Below are 21,976 nucleotides of genomic sequence, written 5' to 3' on the forward strand. Positions count from 1 at the left end.
CCGCCTTATATTTCGAATCCCTGCCATTTCTTGTGCCGCCTTGATGCCTGAGTGCCCTTTACATTTAAAAACACATTCTTCAGCAATCTAAGGGTAACTCTGAATCCTCTCGTTTTCCAAGCGTGACAGGGTCTTAATACAGCATATAGCACAGAATAAGGAGAGGAATTGCTATAACACGTGGAGAATGAAAGAAGAGGAGCGAACTGCACCCTCCACCATTGTTTTTCCCTCTCTCCCATTCAGCAACTAATAGGGCAGCACCAACAAAAATTGAGAGAGAGAGAGAGAGAGAGAGAGAGAGAGAGAGAGAGAGAGAGAGAGAGAGAGAGAGAGAGAGAGAGAGAGAGAGAGAGAGAGAGAGAGAGAGAGAGAGAGAGAGAGAGAGGAGAGAGAGAGAGAGAGAGAGAGAGAGAGAGATTTGAGCTTTCTGAAGTGGGAGTGGTCGGAGGGCCCGGAAGTTTGGGATTGCGCTCACACTCTATTACAATACGAGGTAGAGTTCCGTGTTGTGAACACAACTGGCATTCAGCAGAGTACTGACTTGGAAACACGCGATGCAGGCGGACTTGGTGAGGAAAAGTATTAGTTCGTACTGATCAATGCGTTGATGCGAGCTAGTTGGTACTTCATCATTTTGGACAGGTTAAGTGCCAGGCACAACTGGAGGAAGGAAAACAGACAGGAAAGGTGCGCCCCTTTCCTGTCTGTCTTCCTTCCTCCAGTTGTGCCTGGCACTTTAACCTGTTCCCACGATATCAGTTTGTAGTCTGCGGATTATTTTTCCGTGGAGAGTGCAGGGTAAGGGGGAGGGAAGTGTAGTCTGTAGTACCGGTAATACTGCGTCATGTCTTGGTATGTTACGAGCGAAATGGATGACGTATCTCCTCGGAAGCCTGGAGGGAGGGGCAGCTTGCTGACGAACAAAGTAGTTGCCTGCGTGGCTACGGCGTTTAGTTACGAATCGATGATAGACGCAATCATGGCAGCAGGCACTTTAACCCACCTTTTCTTTCTCTATGAGTGCCCGCTGACGCTTCCACTCTGCCTGAAACTCTTCGTCGTCGCTGCCTGTCGACTCAGACGAATTCTCTTCCTGGAAATGAAAGTCAAATACAAGGACGCGTTAATGGATGCGGTACGGTCCGTGGCTGCCAATACGCACGTCTATCAATGTCTGTAGCGCAATCATGGAATCCGGATCACTCTGCGGTGCATCGCCGGAAGAGGGTTCGTCGTTATCATTGGACGATGTCGGCCTCTTTACAGGTGTCGGCTCCTGTGCAAGGGAAGAAAAAACGTAACGAAGCCGTGGGCGGTTGTCCGTGCCACTCCAAACACTCGTGAAGACCTGAAAGTATTCTAGCTAAGCTAGTCTAAGTTTTTCATTTCCTGTAATACCCCTGTCACACGGGCACTTTCGATCCAGATTGAAGCGAAGCGTGATTGACTTTTCCAATGTGCTCGACGCACCACCACTGCTACACGGCGCGTTTTGATCCCGACCGAGAAGTTGCACCAGTTGCATTCACGTACGCCAGATGGCGCTAAAAATGTACTTCACAGCCAGCGTTTGGTAACTTTGCGCGGTCGTAGTTACACGGAACTATATAAATGTTACTGCACGCTTATTTGGGTACAGTTATTTGATACAATTTGTGGCATTAGTTGAAGTTGTCACCTTCTGTGCCATTACTCAGCGGGGACGAGAGTGTCCCCACTTTTGCCCGATCGCACTCGGAAACCTCCATCGCGCTTAAAAAACCAGGATTGTGTTCGAGCGGGATCAGGCTCTATCGCGATTGAAACTGCCGTGTAGCAGCGCGCGATCTGGATTGGGCTCGATCCGGATCGACTCAATCGCAATTGAAAGCGCCCATGTGACAGGGGTATTAATAGGTGCTTGGAATGTGTCACTTTTATCCTGCGGCAGTTATTCGGCATCGGAACTTTAAACTGTTTTTGTTGTGCACCGTGCATGCCGGGCATGTCTGTACAATGTATGTCATCCCATTTACAGTGTCTGTTTCAAAAGAGTTTAACTTTTGGACAACTAAAGCGTTCATTTCGGGAATAGAATCAGGTATGAGAAGACCGACAATAATTGTCAAAAGTAGGCTGCCTGATGTTTTTCTCATTTGATTTGGCTTAGCCCAGTGCATTGGCCTTCGGTGTTCCAACACAAATAAATAAACGATAAAAAGAAAAAAAGAAGACATTACACTTTATGCTTAACTATTTCTAAAACTCGCAGGCAGTGGTACATTTAGAAACGCGAAAACGTCACGTCGGACCTCCTGCCACTCAACCAGCGGGCACGACAGCGCAATAACTGACATGAGTTAAAATGTTCATGCTCTCAGCAGCAGCATTGCTCTCCTATCAGCTTGCTATTCCCTATACAATTTCCACATCACGGAGTGTTCTGAATCGTACCGAGCTAACTGGATGCAGGTTCAGCAGAAAAAGTGTGAAGTCATATTGCCACGTTTTCCCTCAAATTGTCCTTCGTTAATTTGGGACAAGCCATATTCTTTTTACCACTGCACCTATGTCTACTACAACATAATGCAAGCACAACTACATGAATGCACTGACAACTTACAACTGAAGCACATAACGTAATTAGGCAGAAAACTTGTTTCACTGTACTTCGCATCAATAATTTTCAGTAATCCAGACCATTTCCTTCCTTTCTTGCTAGGTTTGCAACTAAATATGCCTTAAGTAGACAATTTACGTCGTTATTAATGCTAAATTGTCAGCAAAGACAAAAAAAAGGACGTCAACAAGAAACTTTCCGGGAAACAGCACAATCAGCAGGTCTGTGTGTTGTGACGAGACGGGAAAAGCAACAGCTCGGGCCGCCAACTTAACGAACGAAGCACTTAACGCAATTATGCTTAAAATGTTCACCCCCTTCCTCGGCATCAATTTTTTTTCAACAAGTCAGATAATTTGTCTACCTTCTAGCTATTTTGCTCGGCTCGCAACGAATTTACATCGTTATTTGCGCAAACACAGAAAAGGATGTAAACAGGGAACATTCCGAGACACCGCGCAGTCAGCAAGCCTGTCAACAGACTTGAAAAACAACAGCTCAGACGGCGTTGTTTACGCCGTCGCACTAGTAAACAACAGCGCGCGCGCTCCGCTAGTGGGTGGAGCGTCCAGGATTAGTGCCACAGTACGGGCTGACAGCGAGCCGTTCGACTAGGAAGAAGACACCGTTACCGTGGCCGGTTGGAGCTTGGACTTGAGCGAGCGCAGCTGGGCGTCTTTCATCTTGATCGTGGCCTCCCAGTTTCGCAAGTTCCGCACGTACTCGTCGTAAGCGGAGGAAGGGACTACCGTTGCGTTGACCGGACGCGGCTCAGACGGCATGCTCGAGGCTCATCGATTGACGACGCGCAGCGTTGCTGCGCCCGCTTAACCAGTAGGAAACACGTGCGCCCACGCCGTTACCGCGCACTAACACAAAACAGGGAGGATTTGGCACTAACTAACCGCTCAAGCGCGCGTCGACCACATGCGAGTTTGTATGAAGCACGGGCTGGAACGGTGCACTCCCCTGTAGTAGCGCGCGCTTGCAACAGAAGATCGAGCGGTGAAACGGCAACAAGTAGCGAAACTGCAGAAGCCAATTCGGGAGCGTCGTTCTTTTTTGTTTCTTTTGTGCTGCCTCAGTAATAAAACCTAGCTGGTAGTCCCGCGTGGTTCCGCAGCCACTGAAGGAAACAACGGAACGGAACAACAGGAACACCGAAAGAAAAACTACGCTAGCGCTATTCTGTAGGAAAACAAGCTTTACGGCTCTAATGATGATGATGGTTATGTTACCATAGAGCTGATTTTACTTTTTAAAAGCTGAATGTAAACTCATTAAAATCTGTACAGCATTAGACTAGTTTTACCTTAAAATAAAAAGATTAAATCTCTTCATAATTGACTTTTTTTGCTCCTGTTGTTCTCGGCTGTTTTTGCTAGACGGTGTGGCGCGGTTTTTGAACTGCGCAGGTGTCCGAGCAAAGCTTGGCAGCTAGGGGACCTCTGCGTATCTAGTGGCTCTAGTCGCAGTAGTTCGACCGCTTCGACTCCTTCCGGGCTATCCGCCACGGATACACAAGCCATCCACAAAGATAGCCTTCCGCGTACTATGCCAGCACTCCTTCGTCCGTGTGGGTGCGGCCTCCGAGGCGGTCTTCTGCGTGCATGCCGCCACCCGGGCGATATATGGCCCCAGCTGCCGGTACATCGTTGACTTTTTTGAGGACATAAGGCCACGGTGTTCTGAAGCTGACGAGGCTCCATGGCACATATCTGGAACACAACCTGCACCAAGTAGCAAAATAGTGCAACAAAGCCCCGCTCTCGCTGTAGTGAGGCCTCACTCATTCTAACTATCAAGTTTTCCTGCTCTCACAGGCAGGGATTTATAAACCCCCCCTAACACCCCCCCCCTCCCCCCCAGTAGAACTTCGACACCCCCCCAAAGAGATTCCGCAACCACAAGCACCCTGCAAATTCTGCATAAACCCCTGCTCACAGGTCGCCAAACTTACTGACTTTGTGACGTGACCACTGATCCATTCCGGTGGAATCGTCCACTCAGAAGTGATGCAGTGTGTTCGATTGCCGAATTGCTACGAGCGGGCGACAGGCAGTGCCTATCGCGGGGTTCGCTGTGCTTCTTTTTAATGAGATAAAGGGAGCTTCAAGGGCAGAGAATCAGCCAGGCGTCTGAACAAAATATTTTGTTTCCTTTTCGCTAATTTTCGCGGCCAGCAGAAGGCCCTTGTTACTCCTAGAATTGTGGGTAATATACAGTCCTATATTACCCACAATTCTCTGCAGCTCGCTGTACTGCCACCACACGTTTGTAATTCTGAGATAGGCGCGGCCTCTCCCGTCGCGGCGGCGGCGGGGGCGGCGGGAGCGGCCGCTCAGCTGATCGGCAGCCGACCAAACCCGCGGCGCAGCCTCCCACGCATGCGCCGCTGGGTTGTCGCGGGCTATGTGACTCATCTTGCGCCGCGTTCGCCGTGAAAGAGAAACGCCGAGTTCGCCGAGAATGAAAGCGAGGCCGGGCCTCCTCCTGTGAGCGTTTCACGGGACCGAACGGCTTTGAGGCGTGGTCGGCAATACAGCTACACCAAAGGCTAACCAAGCGAAACCAAAACTTAACCAGACGAAGTCAACCCTTTGCTTTGCCTATCTAAGGTTAGCTGAGCTAAACCGCAACCATTTTCGTTCTAATTGGCTGCACATGTTATTGTTCCCGCCGCTGCTAACCCCGTACCGCTGTACCTTCGGGGTGGCCCGGTGGTTAAATTGCCGGTTTCACTGCGTACGGGTCTCGGGGTCGGTTCCCGGGATATCCGTAACCAGGAATTTTTCTGGAAAAATGCACCCCCCAACGCCTGATAGAGGGCGCCTTGCCTCCTCGCCAGTTTCCCTCACACTCGATCCCTGACCTAGCATTTCCCCCCTCTCCATTTCGATTATGACAGGTCACTTATTAACCCCGTATTCAAAGACGTGTAACGTAAGTATCACTTTTGCTTCAGTGCCTTAACCCGTTTCAAGGACCGAACGTATGCTGAAAGGGCGCCTTTTCGCGGACTTGATGCTCTTTGCCACGCTAAAAAATAAGCAGTGGCTCAGCTCGGCTATGCCAGGATATACGTAGCTTGAGCTAAGGTTCAGCTGGTTATTCGTAGGTTTCCTGGTTGTCTAGGATTAGCTGATTATCATGCTTACTGTTGCTAAAACAATTTACTATCCAATGCAATCCAGTCCAGTCCAGTCACTGCTCCTCGTGCATGCGCAGCACGGCTCTCCAGGAGCCACACGCAACGGCTATCAAGCGGATCCGGCGCAGCGTCAGACTTTGCTACTGCCAACGGAGGCGCACAGCTGGGCACGTGCCGGCGCCAGTGCGTCTACCGCGGCTATGACGTCACTCCTCTGGAATGCGCAGACCGGCGAATGTGCAGACCCAATTCTCTACACACCTGTACTCCAACTGGATTGGATTTCCCATCTAATCCAATTTAATCCTATCTAATCCAAATGCTCCTCGCGCTTGTGCAGCACTGCCCTTCAAGGTCCACGCGAAACTGCTCAACTTCGGCCAGTGTAGCTTACGCTACAAAATTCTGGATAGGGTGCTAGCAATACTATACCGGGCGGCGACGTTCTTCTCTCTCGTCGGAGGAGACGGCCTTTAAAATTATGAGCTTGTTTAGAGAAGACAAAACTTTTCGTTTTCTGGCAGCAGAACTCATCACCTAACCTAACCTACTCACCTAATTGACCGACACCGCAGTGACAATGGAAACGCACCGTAGTTTGCGGTGCGGGCGAAGTTCGCTTAATCAGTGCACTTCTACGGCCGATTTTTCAGACAAAATGCAAGAAACAAGGTCTCATTAGAGTAGCAAATTTGTTATAGCAAAATTAACCGTCGCAGCCCCTTCGTAACATAGAGGTTGCGAACGCATGGGTTTCAACGGGGCTGGGAACGGGGAACGCAAAAATTTCGCTAAATCCAGGAATTCGTTACATGGAGGTTTAACTGTAGGTAGTCCTTTAGCACCACAAAGTTTTAGGTAAAAAAATCACACGGGCACCAGCAGGATTCGAGCTTGTGTTTGGTAGACCAGACAGAGCTAGTGTCAGTCGTCTTACCCACTGGGCTACGACTGTTTTTTTTTTCTTTATTGCCGAAAAGGACAAAACCACACATATACAACAATACCAGCCACAATGACTGATAAAACAAGAAAGGAAAGAAGGAAAAGAAAAAGGGGGGACTGCATCGCTTTGAAATGTACTTTCATGACAGCCAAGTCATCCATTAGAGACAATATTTCTTCATCATAGCCTGCTCTGTGGAACACCTCGCGTAATTTACATATGCTTTCTACAAAATAACAACATACAGATCGAGCATTTACATCTGCATTACGTACATTCATACGACTCCTCCACATAGCATGTAGGCCCAGGAGGAAGAACAGGTCGTAGGGCAAAAGATCTGGACCTATGGCGAGGTATCGAATTCCATGGGGCGTCAAAGGCAGTTCTTTTTTTAAGGTGCGCTGCAGGACATCCCCCCAAAAAACTGCGTCCCAGCAGTCCAGGAATACGTGTTCAATATACTCTCCGGTTTCCTGCAGAGCGAACAGTCCGCACCCCACGGCAAGAAGAGCTCCTTGGCCGCCATCCACGTCATAACCGGAAGAGTTTCTGTGTGCATCTTAAAAAAGAAAGTCTTAATTCCCCCCGGCACTGGCATTTTCTTAACTCTCCTCAAGACATCCTGACCTGGGCCCGCGTGATACAAGGGTTCGGGAAATAAACATTCGATCAATTTTTTACGTGTCACGGCTGTGACACGTGCTACGACTGTGAGTTAGTACCCGAAAGTCAAACGGCTTACCCCTTCGCCTGTAACGGTGCGGAGTACCTATTAGGACCCCCCAATGTCCGTCCACGTCCATCCGTGCGCACACCACCATCAAGCGAAAATCAAGCGAAATTCGATTTGAGCCGTGAGTTGCAGTTTCCTTTAGCGAATAATCAAGGTGCAGCTCACGGCTCAAATCCAACGGCGGTCGGGGCGCAAATCGAACGTCACTCGGAGCGCAACTTGGACGTCATTTCGAGTCCCTGTACTCCGCACCCTCGCCATCATCCACGGAGTGGAGATGATACGATTTTTTTTATTTGCAAGCACTAATTGACAGCATCCCCGGCTCTAAAATACCCGACATGCTTGTGGATTCGGTATCGCCTTTCGTGCGCTTATCACCTGTGCGGGTCCAGGTGTTTTCTGAGGGGGAGTAGGGGGGGGGGGGGGGTCAGCTTCTATCAGTGATGATGATGAATAGTAGCATTATTTATGCACCGAAATTCACCCTTTCCGCTCACGATACACCCGCCTATGCGGCTAGTGCAGCGGCCATAGGCTAAACCCAGGGATTTATACACCCCCCCCCCCAACACCCCCCAACACCCCCACAAAAGGATTTCGACAGCCCCCCATAAAGCTTCCACAACCACAAGCACCCCCCAACACCCCCCAGGAGGGTTTCGACACCCCCCCAACATCGAAATTCTGGATAAACCCCTGGGCTAAACCTCTTGTAGTTTTCTTGCTTTCTCAAAAACTATCAGCTACGTTCACCTTGTAGTGCATTGTACAGTTCCATGAAATGATATTAAGAGTGTGTACGCACATAAACTTGCAGTTTCACACATTTATCTCAGAAAACGGAACTCCTAAACGGAACTAATTTTTTCAGTCCCTTGAAGTTCCGTTTATCGAGAGTCTACTGTACTAAAAGAAAGAAATCTGTCTGTAACTTCAATCTCGTATTTAATGGCAAAAAGGTCCACGTACAGCAATATTTCTTCTATATTTTTGAAATGCGTGGATCATGCAGATTACATCCGTAAATAGACGGTTTTACAAAGCTCTCCAGTGCCTCTCTAGATTGTACTAAATCACAAGAAGCTAGACAACATACATGTATATATAACAACGAAAGTTATTTGTGTATTTCAGTGTTGAAATGTGGCACTCCCACGATACTCAAAAGTTCACAAAGTCGCAAAGACGTTACTACAATCCGGAGAGTGGAGGTCCACGCGGTTACCTTATTAATAAATGCTTCGTACGACATGTTACTGAAAAATGATTGCAGTAATGTATTGCACACACATGAAACGTGTACACGCAACTTGCAAGCGAATTCAGGCGTTCCTCGATGCGTTACTTCAATGAGAACGAAGGCAGAAGACAAGGCACTCACTGCACAACCCCTCTCCCCCCCCTTCCCCCTTCCTACCCAGGGCCGTGTAACTCCCTGAATTTGCATAAAAATGCGCAATTGGCAGCAGGAGCACACTTAATCGTTATAGCGTAAATAAAGATAATTGTACAGACAAAATATTGGGAACCCAAAAAATAAAAAAATACGAAAAATTGAAATTTTACAAAAATGTACAGATGAAACTAAAAATATGCATCTTATACATCTCCTCCCAAAAACGAGGGCTGAAATCGGAAAAGGACGCTGCGAATACGAATTAAAAAACACTGAAAATGAGCCAACAGTTGCGCCTTGCATTTCCACAAAAATGCATAATTGGCGTAAGTAACCCATTTAATCGTTGTAATGGCGTGAATAATTGTACAGACAAAATTTCGGAATACCAAAAATAAAAGAAATAGAAAAAAAAAACATCAACTAGACTTCTACGACCTGAGGGGTCATTAACCCTTCTTGGGGGTATAAATTGGGGGAACAAATTCAGAAATTAAGGAGGGGGTGCTCAGGCCATCTGGACCCCTCCCCTCTGGCTACTGTTCTTTGCGAGAAGGCCTTAGCCTATATCAGTGAGTGTTCAACTCTTTCCATGGCCTGCTTCCTGACCGCGATAAAAAATAGAAAAATATATAAGCAAAATACTAATTGTACTCAAATCAAATGGACTTTCACGTGTTATCAACCCAAAATGCTTCGAATACTCTAACTAGAAAACTCGCGCCGCAACCATTACGTACCATTACGGATCGCAACATGTCGCAGTGGTCCAGGCTTGCCATGCCCTGGAAGAAAGCGCTTTCAAGCAAATAATAACTCCATGCGTGGTCGTACTGTAAAGCAATAACGGTCGACGGACGCCAGAAGTGCAGTACATCGGGCTGTGCAAAAAGATATAAAATGTCCTCATTGCTGTGTCCCAAGTTTCCCTTTTGTATTTGGCGGGCACTAAATGTAAAAAAAAAACTAAAATAAAACAACTGCAAAAACGTTAATACTATCATTTATTCCTAATTTCATCGTTTAAAAAATACTTTGAAACATATTTATTAATACAAAAGGTGGAAACAAATGCGAAGTTGACTTTTGTTTTGAAGGTTTTGGTTTCGTGACTTTCGTCTTTTTTGTGCGGAAAAAAAAAAAAAAACATGGCGGCGTCCATGGCGCGTGCTCTTGCATCGCAATCCTTTCAGCTTTTAAGCTGCAAACGTAAGTGTTTGGCCTAGTATTTGTGCGTGTTACTGCTATAGACTAACAATCCGAAAAAGGAGCTTGCTTACAGATGGCAGTCAATACTATTAACGATGTATTTTGTCTGTACCAAGACTTTGTTGGGTCGGCATGCTCTCGCTGTAACTGGTTTCCACTGAGCTTTAGCGCTTTAAAATCTGCGTAGCTAAGGCTGAAATCGGCTGCTAAGCGATATGCAGAGGGCCGAAAATGGGATTGTGTGCACCCAGTTGAATGTGGCGTCCACACTAATCTTCCTGTATTGCTTATTTTTTTATTGTTCTTTTTTGAAGCTCGAGTAGCTCCAGCAGCATGTTGTATGGGCCTGAAGTTGTGGAAAGCGCCGCCGGATTACAGAGGTAAGCTTATTTACCTTACGAGTTTCGAGAACACACGTTGTTACCGTGTTCCGAAGCTAACGTGCTAGGGCTTGTGATTTCAATATAGCCGTCCTTTGACGTCGTTTATAAGTAGAGAGATCGACTGCATTTGGAGTCACTAATTCTACTCGATGCGTTGGAGAAGCATACAATTTTGGCCAAGGGGGATATCCGAGAACAGGGGTTGCTCGTCAATTTGTGCAGTTTTCCTTGTAGCCTTCGCAAAGTCACCGTGCTAAACGTGCACTGCAATCACAGTGAGCGACAGATTAGCCGGTTCAATTGTCGCTGTACATTGGCGCCAGTTTGGCGTTGTGTCCCTTCACGTGCTGAAAGTTGATCAGCTGTTAGAGCTTAAACTTTCCTGACGAATGCAGTCATTTTTTGTGTTCTGCTACTTTGGGTGGGAAGGACTTGCCACTACAGTCGGGGCATCTAAACAGTGGAGTCGTTCCCCCTCTCCCACCGCGGTGTGTTTGTTCTCCCAGATGTGGAATTCCCGGAAGAGCGGAAGCTCCGCCACCTCGAGAAGGTGCCGACGTACCCGTTTGGCGTGCGGCCTCCGAAGATGATGAAGGACCTGGCCACCATTCGAGGCCCCGAACTTGTGCACAACACATTGCTCTACAACCAGTATGGCATAATGGTACGAGCACCCACCGTAGGGCAGGCATTGCATTGTTTTAGGACTGCGTTGTTGCAAAACCAGACTGTTGTGTGACTGACAAACTTTCTGCTTAGACACACCCCCACGAACGTCATCTAGTGGTTCACTAAGAATACCCTTTCTATTCTCTCGAGAAGCTGCTGAACAGGCTTCCCCGTTTGGCCTCAGTGACCTGAAGTTGTGGGTTATCACGGTGACGGCCTGTGTTCGAGCCCAAGTGATTCTAATTGCCTTTGCATAGGACCGGCAACTTCTTTTGCTGCAATACATTCTCTTAGGACAATTTTATTCATTCTTGTCAGAAATAAGGATAGTTTGGTATCTTTTACGTAAGTTCAGTTTACTGACATGTTTATTAGTTGTTTCATTCTTCTAGGATTACGCGAAGAAGAGGAAGAGGCAACTGTTGGGTGCGTCTAGGCGGCCAGATTTGTCGAATACGCAGCCACATTTGTACTCGTTACTGGAAAGAAATTACAGTTGCAATTACAATTACTTCACTCTAGAAAGTAACCAATTACAATTTAAGTGTCTAAGATGTAATGAAAAAATTACTCAATCGATTACTTATCACGTCACTTTACATACCACTTTCGTTATTACGTAGCATGTATATACACATATAGTGTGGCGTAAATAGTGAGGCTGCGAGTAAATTGAGTTGAAAAAATGGATTTAAAAAAAATAAATAAAAAGCAGTGACTGTTTTTTGCCATGAGCTGAGTGACTCCTGCACATCTGATCACTCTCTGTCCCCAAAAAAGGTTTACAAATATTGTAATGGGTAATTTTTCAATTGATTACAAGAAGAAAGAAATTGGATTACAAGGATCGTTACTCCTTAAAAGTAGTAGTTAAAGCGTTACAAAATTAGTATAAACTGTAATTGCTTACAAGTAATCCGTTACTCATAACACATTACGCGCAAGTTTGTGCAAAACAATAGCTCGCTTCATGAGCTTCATGCGGCACAGTGGACGCTGCATTGTTCTGCACAATCTGCCTACATCAGCGCGTTTAGCAAATCGTGCCATTTTACGGTGGCTGTCAAAAGAAAAGCGACAACAGATTTCTTCACTATACACCAATTGCAAAACTCCTCGAAATGCTGGCAGTGCAAGCAACGTTGAGGGCCAAATGTATTGCCACTTAGAGTGACCGGTCGAATGACAATCAGTGTTTTCGAGCAACGGAAAGGCCAGTTCTCTTCTGTTTTTCATTTGTTACTTTTTAGCATCTTTTTAAATATATACATTCGGTTTTTATTTTGATGTGGAAGCCACAGCAGAGGCCCCTCGCCAGGGGTTTATGCAGAAGTTTGATTTTGGGGGGTTGTCGAAGTCCTCCAAGGGGGTGTGTTGGAGGGGATGCTTGGGGGGGGGGGGGGGGGGGGTATAAATCCCTGGTCAGGGTGCTCGCGGTTGTGGAATCTTTTCTGGGGGTGTCGAAATCCTTCTGGGGGGGGTGTTCGGGGGTGTGTATAAATCCCTGCCGCCCGCTACAACAGGAAAAGCCCAATTCCACCCATCCATGCGGCACGGCACCCAGGGTACTAAAACAGACCTTTAGTAAACATTACATAACACAGTCACACAACCTACATCAAAATAAAGCTTGCTTTTCAGATTAGGAAACAATAAATTAGGCAGTGTTTACTTATGTTGTTAGGTTTTCCTCGTAAACTTGCCCCAGTGTTGCCCCAGTGTTGCTCCCAGTGCAGGGGCGGCCCACCGCAGACCGGCTTTTAATACGTGGGGCCTGAGGGGAGTTTTACAACTGGTGTGTCGCGAGTGGCTCTGGAGTGACAATAGGTGTTAAGGCCTTGGAAGGACTTTTCTGTCCCTACATTTGGCAGGTGGGACTGAAAGGCCCCGACATCTACTGTCGCTTTTTTCCAGCCAGCCACCGTAGAATGTCACGGCAAGTTAGGCGTGCTGATGTGGGCAGGTTGTTAACAACAATGTAGCATCACGCAGCTTGTCAAGTGAGCCATGGAGCTTATGTTTGTCGGCATGTGGGCCTGGGCGTTTTAATTTGTGGGAAGCCCATTCCAATTCTGTGTACCTGGCCATCTCTTTTCAGGCTCGCGCGGGTGGTTTTATGTGTACTCCGCGAATTTAAACGTTCCCTAAATCACTGTCCGATTCACTGTCATTCAAGACGGAGCGGCTAGATGTTGACACGCTTGGCATGAAAAGTGCAAATTTGCGAGAGTCTGTGTAACAAAAACCGTTGTTTTGTTTGTGCAATGCCACGTCTGAATGGATATTTGACCTAGCCGGCTTGGCGAAATAACATTTTCTTTGCATGGTTTTCAGGCCCTCTGCGGTGGCTTTCTTCGACCGGGCCACCTTGACATGATCCGTCTTACCATCAACAAGAAGCTGGACGTGGCCAAAATGTTTGCCGTGTGGAGGATCGACCCGCCGTGGAAGCCCATTACCAAGAAGGTTAGTACGTCCCCCCCCCCTCCCCTCTTATATTTTCTCGCTGAAATAACACCGCATTGTGCAAAGGGCTTCTTGTATGGTCAGTCATTGCATCGGTTATGATCAGTTATTAGTAATGAAACCCGCTCCAGTCGCCATGTATGAATAATAAACTTGCCTGTTGTGCCTGTTTGACCTATTGTGTAGAAACATTATTGGCTTCTTCTTGGAGTCACTGGCCTGTCGCGTACAGATTTTGTAGGCTTTGTTTTGTGCTGTGTTCTTGCCCAATTCTTCCTTTCTGGTATGAATGTTTGGTATGCATTGTAATCATTACTTGTTCGAGAATTTAAGCCCGCTCATTGGCTTTGCATTGACTTTGAGTGTGCCTACAAACAAACAAACAAACAAACAAACTTGAACGTCCACACATTTGCCGAAGTAAAGGAAAGTAGAGGCGGTTCCCAACAAAGCAAAAAATGTAAGAAGGAATGTCAAGAGATGCACCTTGGCTTGCACGTGCACGCGAAATAAGAATGGATGGTTTGCAAGGGCAGCCGAACTGGATTGGTAGTAGTAGCATTCTAACATGCACGGTGGATGGCTTCATACATCTGTAATCGTGCTTAATGATGCCGAGTTTAGGAAATTCAGAATGGCCTCTGTGTACTTTGTCAAACTAGGTGAAAAATGGCGGCATCTCCACTCCGTGGATGATGGCGAGGTTGCGGAGTACGGGGACTCGAAATGACATCCAAGTTGCGCCCCGAGTGACATGCGATTTGCGCCCCGACCATCATTCGATTTGAGCCGGGAGCTGCACCTTGATTATTCCCTAAATGAAACTGCAACTCACGGCTCAAATCAAATTTCGCTTGAGTTTCACTTGATGGTGGTGTGCGCACGGATGGACTCGGACAGACACGAGGAGGTCCTAAGGTACTCCGCACCATTACAGGCGAGGGAGTAAGCCGTTTCACTCTCGGGTACTAACTCACGGTCGTAGTCCAATGGGTAAGACGACCGACACTAACTCTGTCTGGTCTACCCAGACACAGGCTCGAATCCTGCCGGTGCCTGTGTGATTTTTGGCGATTGTAAATGCTATGCGCACGGACGCAGACGGACATTGTGCGGTCCTAAGGTACTCCACACCTAAAAAACTATATCTTGATTTGCTTTCAGAGGTTGCATTTTAGGGCTGGCTGAGGGTGTCGCGCCTAGAATTCACATAAAGAACGAAGTGCAAATACTCAAGCTGTCTGGCATCACTGTGAGCGGGTATTTGGAAGGGCCTGTTTAGCTCTTTGCTCGTAGAAAGAACCAGGACGGCGTTAGCGAATTAATGAATCGACATCTGTGATAGCAGTTTTGGCTTGCATCTCACTGGGATGCTTGTCTAATTTGCGGAACAAGAGGTTGCCGTTTGTGGCTCTCATGTCCTTATTACATCTTAGTAACAGTGTTGGTATTGGGGGTTGGTTCGAGTGTGTCGTTCACACTTCGAGTGAGTGGCTGCTCATTTACAGGAGTGATTTAGAAGGACGATTGGAAAATTGGGAAATGCAGGCGAAAGAATTGCTGCATTGAACTGTAGGTTTTTTGGAAACCTTCAAATTGCAAAGGTACCACTGCAACATCACCTTATTGGGCGCTCCCTATTGCACACTTAAGCTAGGAATAGAAAGTGTAATTTTATTGGGCCCTCCCTCATACTTGTTTAGATTGACAAGAACGACATACTGCTTGGCTCCTTGCTGAAGTGAGAGCAGGGTGTTGACAATGACGGACGTTTTCGTTTAGCGACCTTTTATGTTTCAAGCCATTAATCATGTGCAGTAGTTGGGGTGATAGTTAGGGAGCGCCTTATTTCCATCCCTGTTATTGACAGCGCGTTCGACAGAAATGAGTTAGTCAGGCATGCCGGCATGCGCGACATGATGTGCGTGCAGAAAACCGTGGTTTCTGAATGCAGGCACTCACCGACAGGGAATGTAGGAATGCCCCTAAGTTTTCACCCACATGTTCTGCACAAAGTTTTGCCTCGGCTGTGTGCAAGTGGGGTTTGCAGCTTTAGATGTGTTGACCCTGTTGTTACCATTAGTATAAACGTTTTGTGTTCACAAAGGAATATTAACCCTGTCGACCCTGGGGGTGTCAGTTGACGCCATCGCCTCAAAGTTCCTCTAGCGCATAGAGAACGAAACCAAAACTGCTAGTTTTCTGAGGAATTGTTCGTCAATGATGCCTATTGCGATAGATATCGCTGCTGCTTCATTTTAGCGGAAATGGATGCTCCAAAGAAGCAGCAGCTCCAGTGAAGTCGAAATTACGACATTGAGGCCAAAAAAAATGGCGGTCTGAGTTCTCTTCCCAAGCTTGTAAATCTACAAATACATGCACTGCGACGCTCATTTTTTGTTTGTAGGTTCATGTAGTCCTAAGGTTTAGGTAAATATAAAAAAGTGATGTCACTGCTCAACATAAAATTGTTAATTGTGAGATGCCCTAATTAATTGACTCTAACAAATCTGTTAATATTTGCACTTCCAGCTTTATTTTTTGTGTATGTGCTCATGGGAACCAAAAATTTCGGAAAACACACAGAAAACATTGTTTGGCTTGAAATAAAAAAATTGGGGCTGGAAGGGTTAAGAGCTGCTTTGGGAGGCACCCTTCCTGGCATTAGGGGGCTAGTTGATTCTTGCTTCGAAGGACTGGTTCTCAACGACTAATGTGAGTGAGAGAATCTAGGTGGTAAAATTATTCCCTAGAAAAACTTGCAGGTAGTTAGAAGGGATCTTATCTGAGCCCCACTTCATGCATTTTATTCTCCTTACCGAACCTGTGTTTCAGGGCCAGGGAAAAAGAATGGGCCAGGGCAAGGGTGCCATAGATCACTACGTCACACCTGTGAAGGCTGGGAGAGTCATCTTTGAAGTTGGTGGCTACTTGGAGTTCGAGGAGATTAGGCCTCTACTTCAGGAGGTGGGTGTTTTATCTCGGGTTTTTCTTTTTAGATGCAAAGCATCTCTTAGTCGACCCTCCGTCTGTTGGCGTCCGCACCTCTCCTCCTCTCCACAACACCTGTGATAACACCACTCTCCCCTCCTCCTCTCCACACCACCTGTGCGCTAGCGCGCACTGCTCCTCTTCTCCCCTCTCCACACCAGCTGTGCAATCACGCGCATGCGCGCTGCTCCTCCTCTCCACTCCCTCTGCTCTGCAAATAAAACTTGTCCGTGCTCCGCTCAGTTGCTTCTTCGGTACTGCGCCATCCGGTGACTGGAAATGGACGCCAACGATTCCGTCAGTGAACTGGCTGGCACACTGTCAGAACCGCGAGCTCCTCTAAAGACAAGGCTGCACAGAGGAGAGCTCGCGACGCCGAACGTAAACGGCAGCGTCGAGCAGCGGATTCCTCGCTTCGAGAACGAGAAGCCGCTTTGAAACGCCAGCGGCGAGTAGCTGATCCAGATGGCGTTCGGCAACGTGACAATGCTTCAAAACGCCAGTGTCGAACAGTGGATTCCTTGCTTCGAGAACGAGAAGCCGCATAACGTTCCCCACTACTCGACAAATAAAAAAGACATTTAATACGCTACTACACATGTCTTTACTCTAACAACCAATTAACACGCTACTACTCCACGGCTTTGCATCCCCTCAGGGTTCCCACATGGGAAGATGGTGTAATTTTTTGTGGAACCATCCCAGCCAACTCTAATTTTTTGTTTTAATTTTGCCGTTGAGTATACGTTCCTGGATTGAAGCTTTGCAGCTACTTGTCATCCCGACAAGTTGGTTTGAAACTTCTGCTGTGCGAAATTTATTCACACATATGTTGTCGCACACCTGTTTTACGAGAGTGTCGCACGTGCTAGGCCTTCTTTTGCATGGCTTCATCATCAGGCAAAACCAGAAGTGCGTGTATGCCTTGCTGCAAAACGAACATTTTATTCTCGATTCTAATTTTTTAATACTGCAGACTATAATTGATTGATTGATTGTGGGGTTTCAGCGCCGACGCTACGCAAGCGATGAGGCGCGCAGTAGTGGAGGGCTCCTGATTAATTTTGACCGCCTGGGGATCTTTAATGTGTGCCGAAATCTCGAACACGTGAGTGTTTTTTATTTTAACCTACTCCACGCTATAAAAGAGTGCTGTAAACCGGATTGGGTGGCAAAGATTATTCTCAAGTCAGGTGCAAAGTTTTAAATATTCGCTCACTCCTTGTTGTCGCAGTGTTGGGCAGGTTGTGATGTGCTTGCGTGATATGGCCGTTGTTTTTCTTAAAATGTAAGTGTTTCCTGTGCAACCTAAACGCAAAAATTTTGGTCTCTTTGCCACTCGATTCAACCGTCTGGCCAAAAAACAGTTGAAAGAATGTTTGATTGCGAAGCATATATAGACAAGACTGTTCCAAACTAATACAAATGCTGCCCTGGCTTATACATGTCCACGTTATTCAGTGCAAAAGAACCTAAGGCATATGTGAGCCAAAGTATAAGCACATAACCAAGTGTACCAGCATGCTTTTAATTAAGCATAGATGTCTGATCGGTTTTTACGTCAGAAAATGAAAAAAACTACAGTCGAGTCCACTCATAACAGTATCCGAGTGACAAGGAAATCCCATCGTTATGACAGATAATTGTTATGAGCGGGTTGCGAAAAAAAAAAAGACCAAATGGAGCTTACACAATTTTATTTGCACGCAAGCGAAGTCGCACTACATTCGAATCCCGCTACAACGAAATTGACGGGACGTGCGAAAAATTTCGTTGAAGCGAAAATTCGTTGAGGCGAAATCTGCCCCAACACACCACGGAAAGGCCAGAAAAATAGCCCCGTACGTTTCCGCAACATTGGCAGCATAATACAATGTTTAGAAAAAGGAGTGACGCGCAAGAACTCATGTTTATTTGGATAACAAACATACCAATGGTTATCTGTTTTTTCACCACCCAAAGAACGCGTTACGGAGGGGGGTGAAGATATGCAGGCGCAAAACGTATCGCCGTACAACAAGGCGTGCCCACCGAGCTGATTACTTGCAGATAACTGCTAGGCCGTCGGAAGCCCCCCTCTCGCTTGTGGCAGGAGCAGTGCCATTATCTTATCCTCCGACAGGGCACGGCAGCTACTGACCTTGGCAGGCAAGACGCGCGCGCTTGCATTTAACATGACCGCGTGCCCGCGACTAAGATAGGATGACTAGACTTCAAGACCAAACACGCAAACATGATTTTTGCTCTTGGCTATGAAGAATGGTAGAAGGAAAACGGCAAGGACAGCTGCTCACAACGCATACATGACGGCACCGCGCCAGCAGCGGAGCACATTCATGCAATTTCAACTGGATACGGATTGGCTGTAGCTCTGGGGCTCCGCCTTGGCGAAGCGGGCCTGCGCCTCGTGTAAAGACGGCCAGCCACATCGTTATCACCATCAAGCAATGGCGTGCGCCTATGAGTTATTTTTTGTTTTGTTTTGGGTGGCGGTGTGGTCGCAACGCGCATGTTTTCGGTGAAACTAAGCGTCCTGAATGTATAAAAAGTTACAGATAGCTGGCGCTATGCTTATTTTATTGTAAAATAATTGTTCGAACCCACCCCAAACCATCTAAAATTTCATTGAAGCGATAGCAAGCCAGACAAATGGTTCGTTATGCGAGGACTTTGTTGCATTGACTTCTATGGCTAGCTGACGGGGAATTGGAAATATTTCGTTGAAGCGGAAATTTCGTTGAAGCGGCGTTCGTTGTAGCGGGATTCGACTGTACTACTTATTTGCAGAAAAGAAGCCATAGTCGGTCAGCTTTGTTTTCTGCTCGGAAAGCTGGCACACATCTTTTTTCAAGAGCACCTATAGGTGCTTCACCTGGCTGAGCGAAAAGCCCTTGGCGGAAACGAAGTCCCTGAGGGACTGTATCATGCACTGGGTCTCCTGCGAAGACGCTACCCGAGTAGGCTGCGCAACTGCATCGTCAAAGTCGTCACTGTCACCACTGTCCAAAGCACGTGTTTGCGCAACGATTGCCTCCTCAGTGAGGCACTCAAACGTTTCCAAAACATCAGCCCTGAGGTGCTTTCCGTGAAAAACCAAAGGTAGTTCAAGAAGCACCCAGACAAATTCAAAGCATGTGACACAGCAACTGAACGCGCGAGCGAGCGGCTGAGCAGGCGCAGGGACAATGCCAAAGTGGTGTCTCCGGGAGGGGGGTTCGGAAGGAAAACTGCTTTCCTCCTCTCACTTCCTCATAAGCGGCACAGTCGACTCATTTTCCGAGGGGTGGAAGGGGTGAGGCACATCATGGCTCGCGGTGGATGCCGGCGGATGGCGGCAGCTAATATTCTCTGTGCACACTCCGGCCGGATTCAATCGTTATATCCAATATCGTGGCACTGGAGCATTGTAGTAAATGGTTTATTTTACTATAGAAAGCATACAAATGTGGACAGTGCCAGAGTTCAACATTACATCCAATATATTGTTATAACGGTATTGTTATAAGTGGGCTCGGCTGTACGTGTTAAAAGAGGTGTCGAGGAGAGACAAAATAAAACAAGCACTAAAACAAAAGGTATCACAAGCTTTTGCAATTATGACAAAACCGGTGGAGCACAAGCGCTGCGAAAAGAGGAAATTCAGTTTATTAATAAGCAATGAAGGAGGAGCGACAGGGGAAGGAAAGAGCGATCGTCATTTGATGGCATTTGCAGTGAAGCAAACAGATACCATGTTTTCGCGCGTACAACCCTCACCAAAAATGCAAAAATTTCCGTGGCAAAGTAGGGGTGCGAATAATACATGGGGATTTCCCTTTAGTGCAGCTTCACGGCAATGCACATTGTGCCGTGAAGCTCCTGCGCAGTAACATTGACTAAGCCTTCAGTGGTAGCGGTTGCGCAAAACATACAAGGACAAGGAAGAAGAAAACAAGGACGAGCGCACTCTAACTGAATTTTATTAGTGAATTGTGACTTTCACCTAGCAGTAATTGTATTGTACTTGCTAAATATACGCTTTTTCTGTCTACATAATATGTGATGTGTTGCTTGCGCAGTAGCTTTGGTGCAGCCTTTCCTGTATCAAATGTGTGGGCAATACGCGAGGATTCTTTTTTTCTTTTTCGGCGGGCTGAAAGTGGGGGTTCGGATTATATGCAGGGGCAGGTTATACGTGCAGAAATACGGTACGCAGCTAATTTTTCTTCCCCCCCTTCTCCTTCTCTGCAGGTATGCTACAAGATGCCCGTTGACGCCATACCGGTCAGCAAAGAAGTCCTGGAGCAGATAAAGCGGGAAGAGGACGAGTTGGTGAGCAAGAACATCAACCCGTTCACCATCGAGAGGGTCATAGACTACAAGATGCACGACTCTGCCAAGTGGATCAGCAAGTACGACAGGAAGTACTACACGAAATATGTCTGATGCGCCGTGGAAAAGATGCTTAGCTTGCTGTACAGGGTAGGAGTAAAAATAAGTAAATGTGCGTTTATGCGAAAAGTTTATATTCTTTAGTCGTTGCCTTCTTTTGACAGGTGTGCTTCTCACCACGTATTTGCAATCCCATCGGAGGTGTATAGGTGGTATTCGTTGAAAAGTTTAGCTGTCAATTTGTTCGCTTGGCAACACTGGAAACAGCCACAGACATGGCCGATGCGCCACGGCCATGGCGTGGCTTGGGCCACTGCGCCCGCACACCGAAGAAAAAAAAACACTGGCATGCGTCGTCCGCTCCGTTTCAATCCAGTTCTAAACAGTGGCGTCAGCAGAGATATTATTAATCACACTCACATTGGACTCGAGACAATACTTTGCGTTCGTTTGGGTAGAGTTTGTTAACGTGCAACACAGTCATGTGCTTAGTACGGACAAGTGCCGCCATCCTGCGGAGCCTGACGTAAAGAATGACGGCGCACTCACACGGTTGCCTGAATGTGCGCCTCACCAGTGAATACAAGCAATTGAGTTTGTCACGGGGCCTCTGTATCGACATATTGCGAGACCCTGTGAATTTGTGCTTTAAGTCATCAAGAAGTCTGGTTAAAAATTGTTGGAAGTTTTGAATAAGTAATGTTCAGCCAATAGTCATTTTCTTTTAAATGCTGAATTCTTCTTGTTTAGAGGCACTGGAACTGATACTCAGCCTGTTTTATCTGTGCTCCATATCGAGGCCTGGGCCAACGGTTTTAAGCCCTATTGTAGCTAGGCTTGCCAAAATACTCTTTCGCCTTTGTTTACGCTTAAGTCTATGCATTGCACCATCTCCAGGTAATAAAAGTGGGGCCAATCAAACACCTTACCCCTTCCAGTGAAGAAAGTTGATGCAAAAGTCAGCTACCTTCCAGGAAAAATTCTCCCAGTACAAGTCATAGCTACTGCTGTAGGACGCTGTTTATCAACATATTCCACACACAGGTATTGACT

At 46.9% G+C, this 21,976-nt stretch overlaps 2 protein-coding genes across 2 annotated transcripts in view; one reads left to right on the forward strand and one right to left on the reverse strand.

Moving 5' to 3' along the window:
- LOC144158999 (uncharacterized) overlaps positions 1 to 3,768 on the reverse strand; it is a 26,076-nt gene extending 22,308 nt beyond the window's left edge. The window contains exons 1-3 of the mRNA XM_077690224.1: positions 3,235 to 3,768; positions 1,166 to 1,279; positions 1,007 to 1,096 (exon numbers count right to left, since the gene is read on the reverse strand). Coding sequence (XP_077546350.1) covers positions 1,007 to 1,096; positions 1,166 to 1,279; positions 3,235 to 3,384 — 354 coding nt within the window. The 5' untranslated portion in view covers positions 3,385 to 3,768. The remainder of the gene's footprint in view (positions 1 to 1,006; positions 1,097 to 1,165; positions 1,280 to 3,234) is intronic.
- A 6,205-nt stretch (positions 3,769 to 9,973) lies between these two features.
- On the forward strand, positions 9,974 to 21,055 carry Mrpl16 (mitochondrial ribosomal protein L16). The gene is made up of 6 exons (XM_077690225.1): positions 9,974 to 10,043; positions 10,358 to 10,423; positions 10,933 to 11,090; positions 13,430 to 13,561; positions 16,397 to 16,528; positions 20,783 to 21,055. The coding sequence occupies exons 1-6, from the start codon at positions 9,983 to 9,985 to the stop codon at positions 20,975 to 20,977; spliced, it is 744 nt and encodes a 247-aa protein (XP_077546351.1). The 5' UTR covers positions 9,974 to 9,982; the 3' UTR covers positions 20,978 to 21,055.
- Positions 21,056 to 21,976: the final 921 nt, after the last annotated feature.

The sequence above is a fragment of the Haemaphysalis longicornis genome, unplaced genomic scaffold (assembly GCF_048455015.1).
Source record: "Haemaphysalis longicornis isolate Haplotype H1 unplaced genomic scaffold, Haemaphysalis longicornis Haplotype H1 scaffold_10, whole genome shotgun sequence".
NCBI lineage: Eukaryota > Metazoa > Arthropoda > Arachnida > Ixodida > Ixodidae > Haemaphysalis > Haemaphysalis longicornis.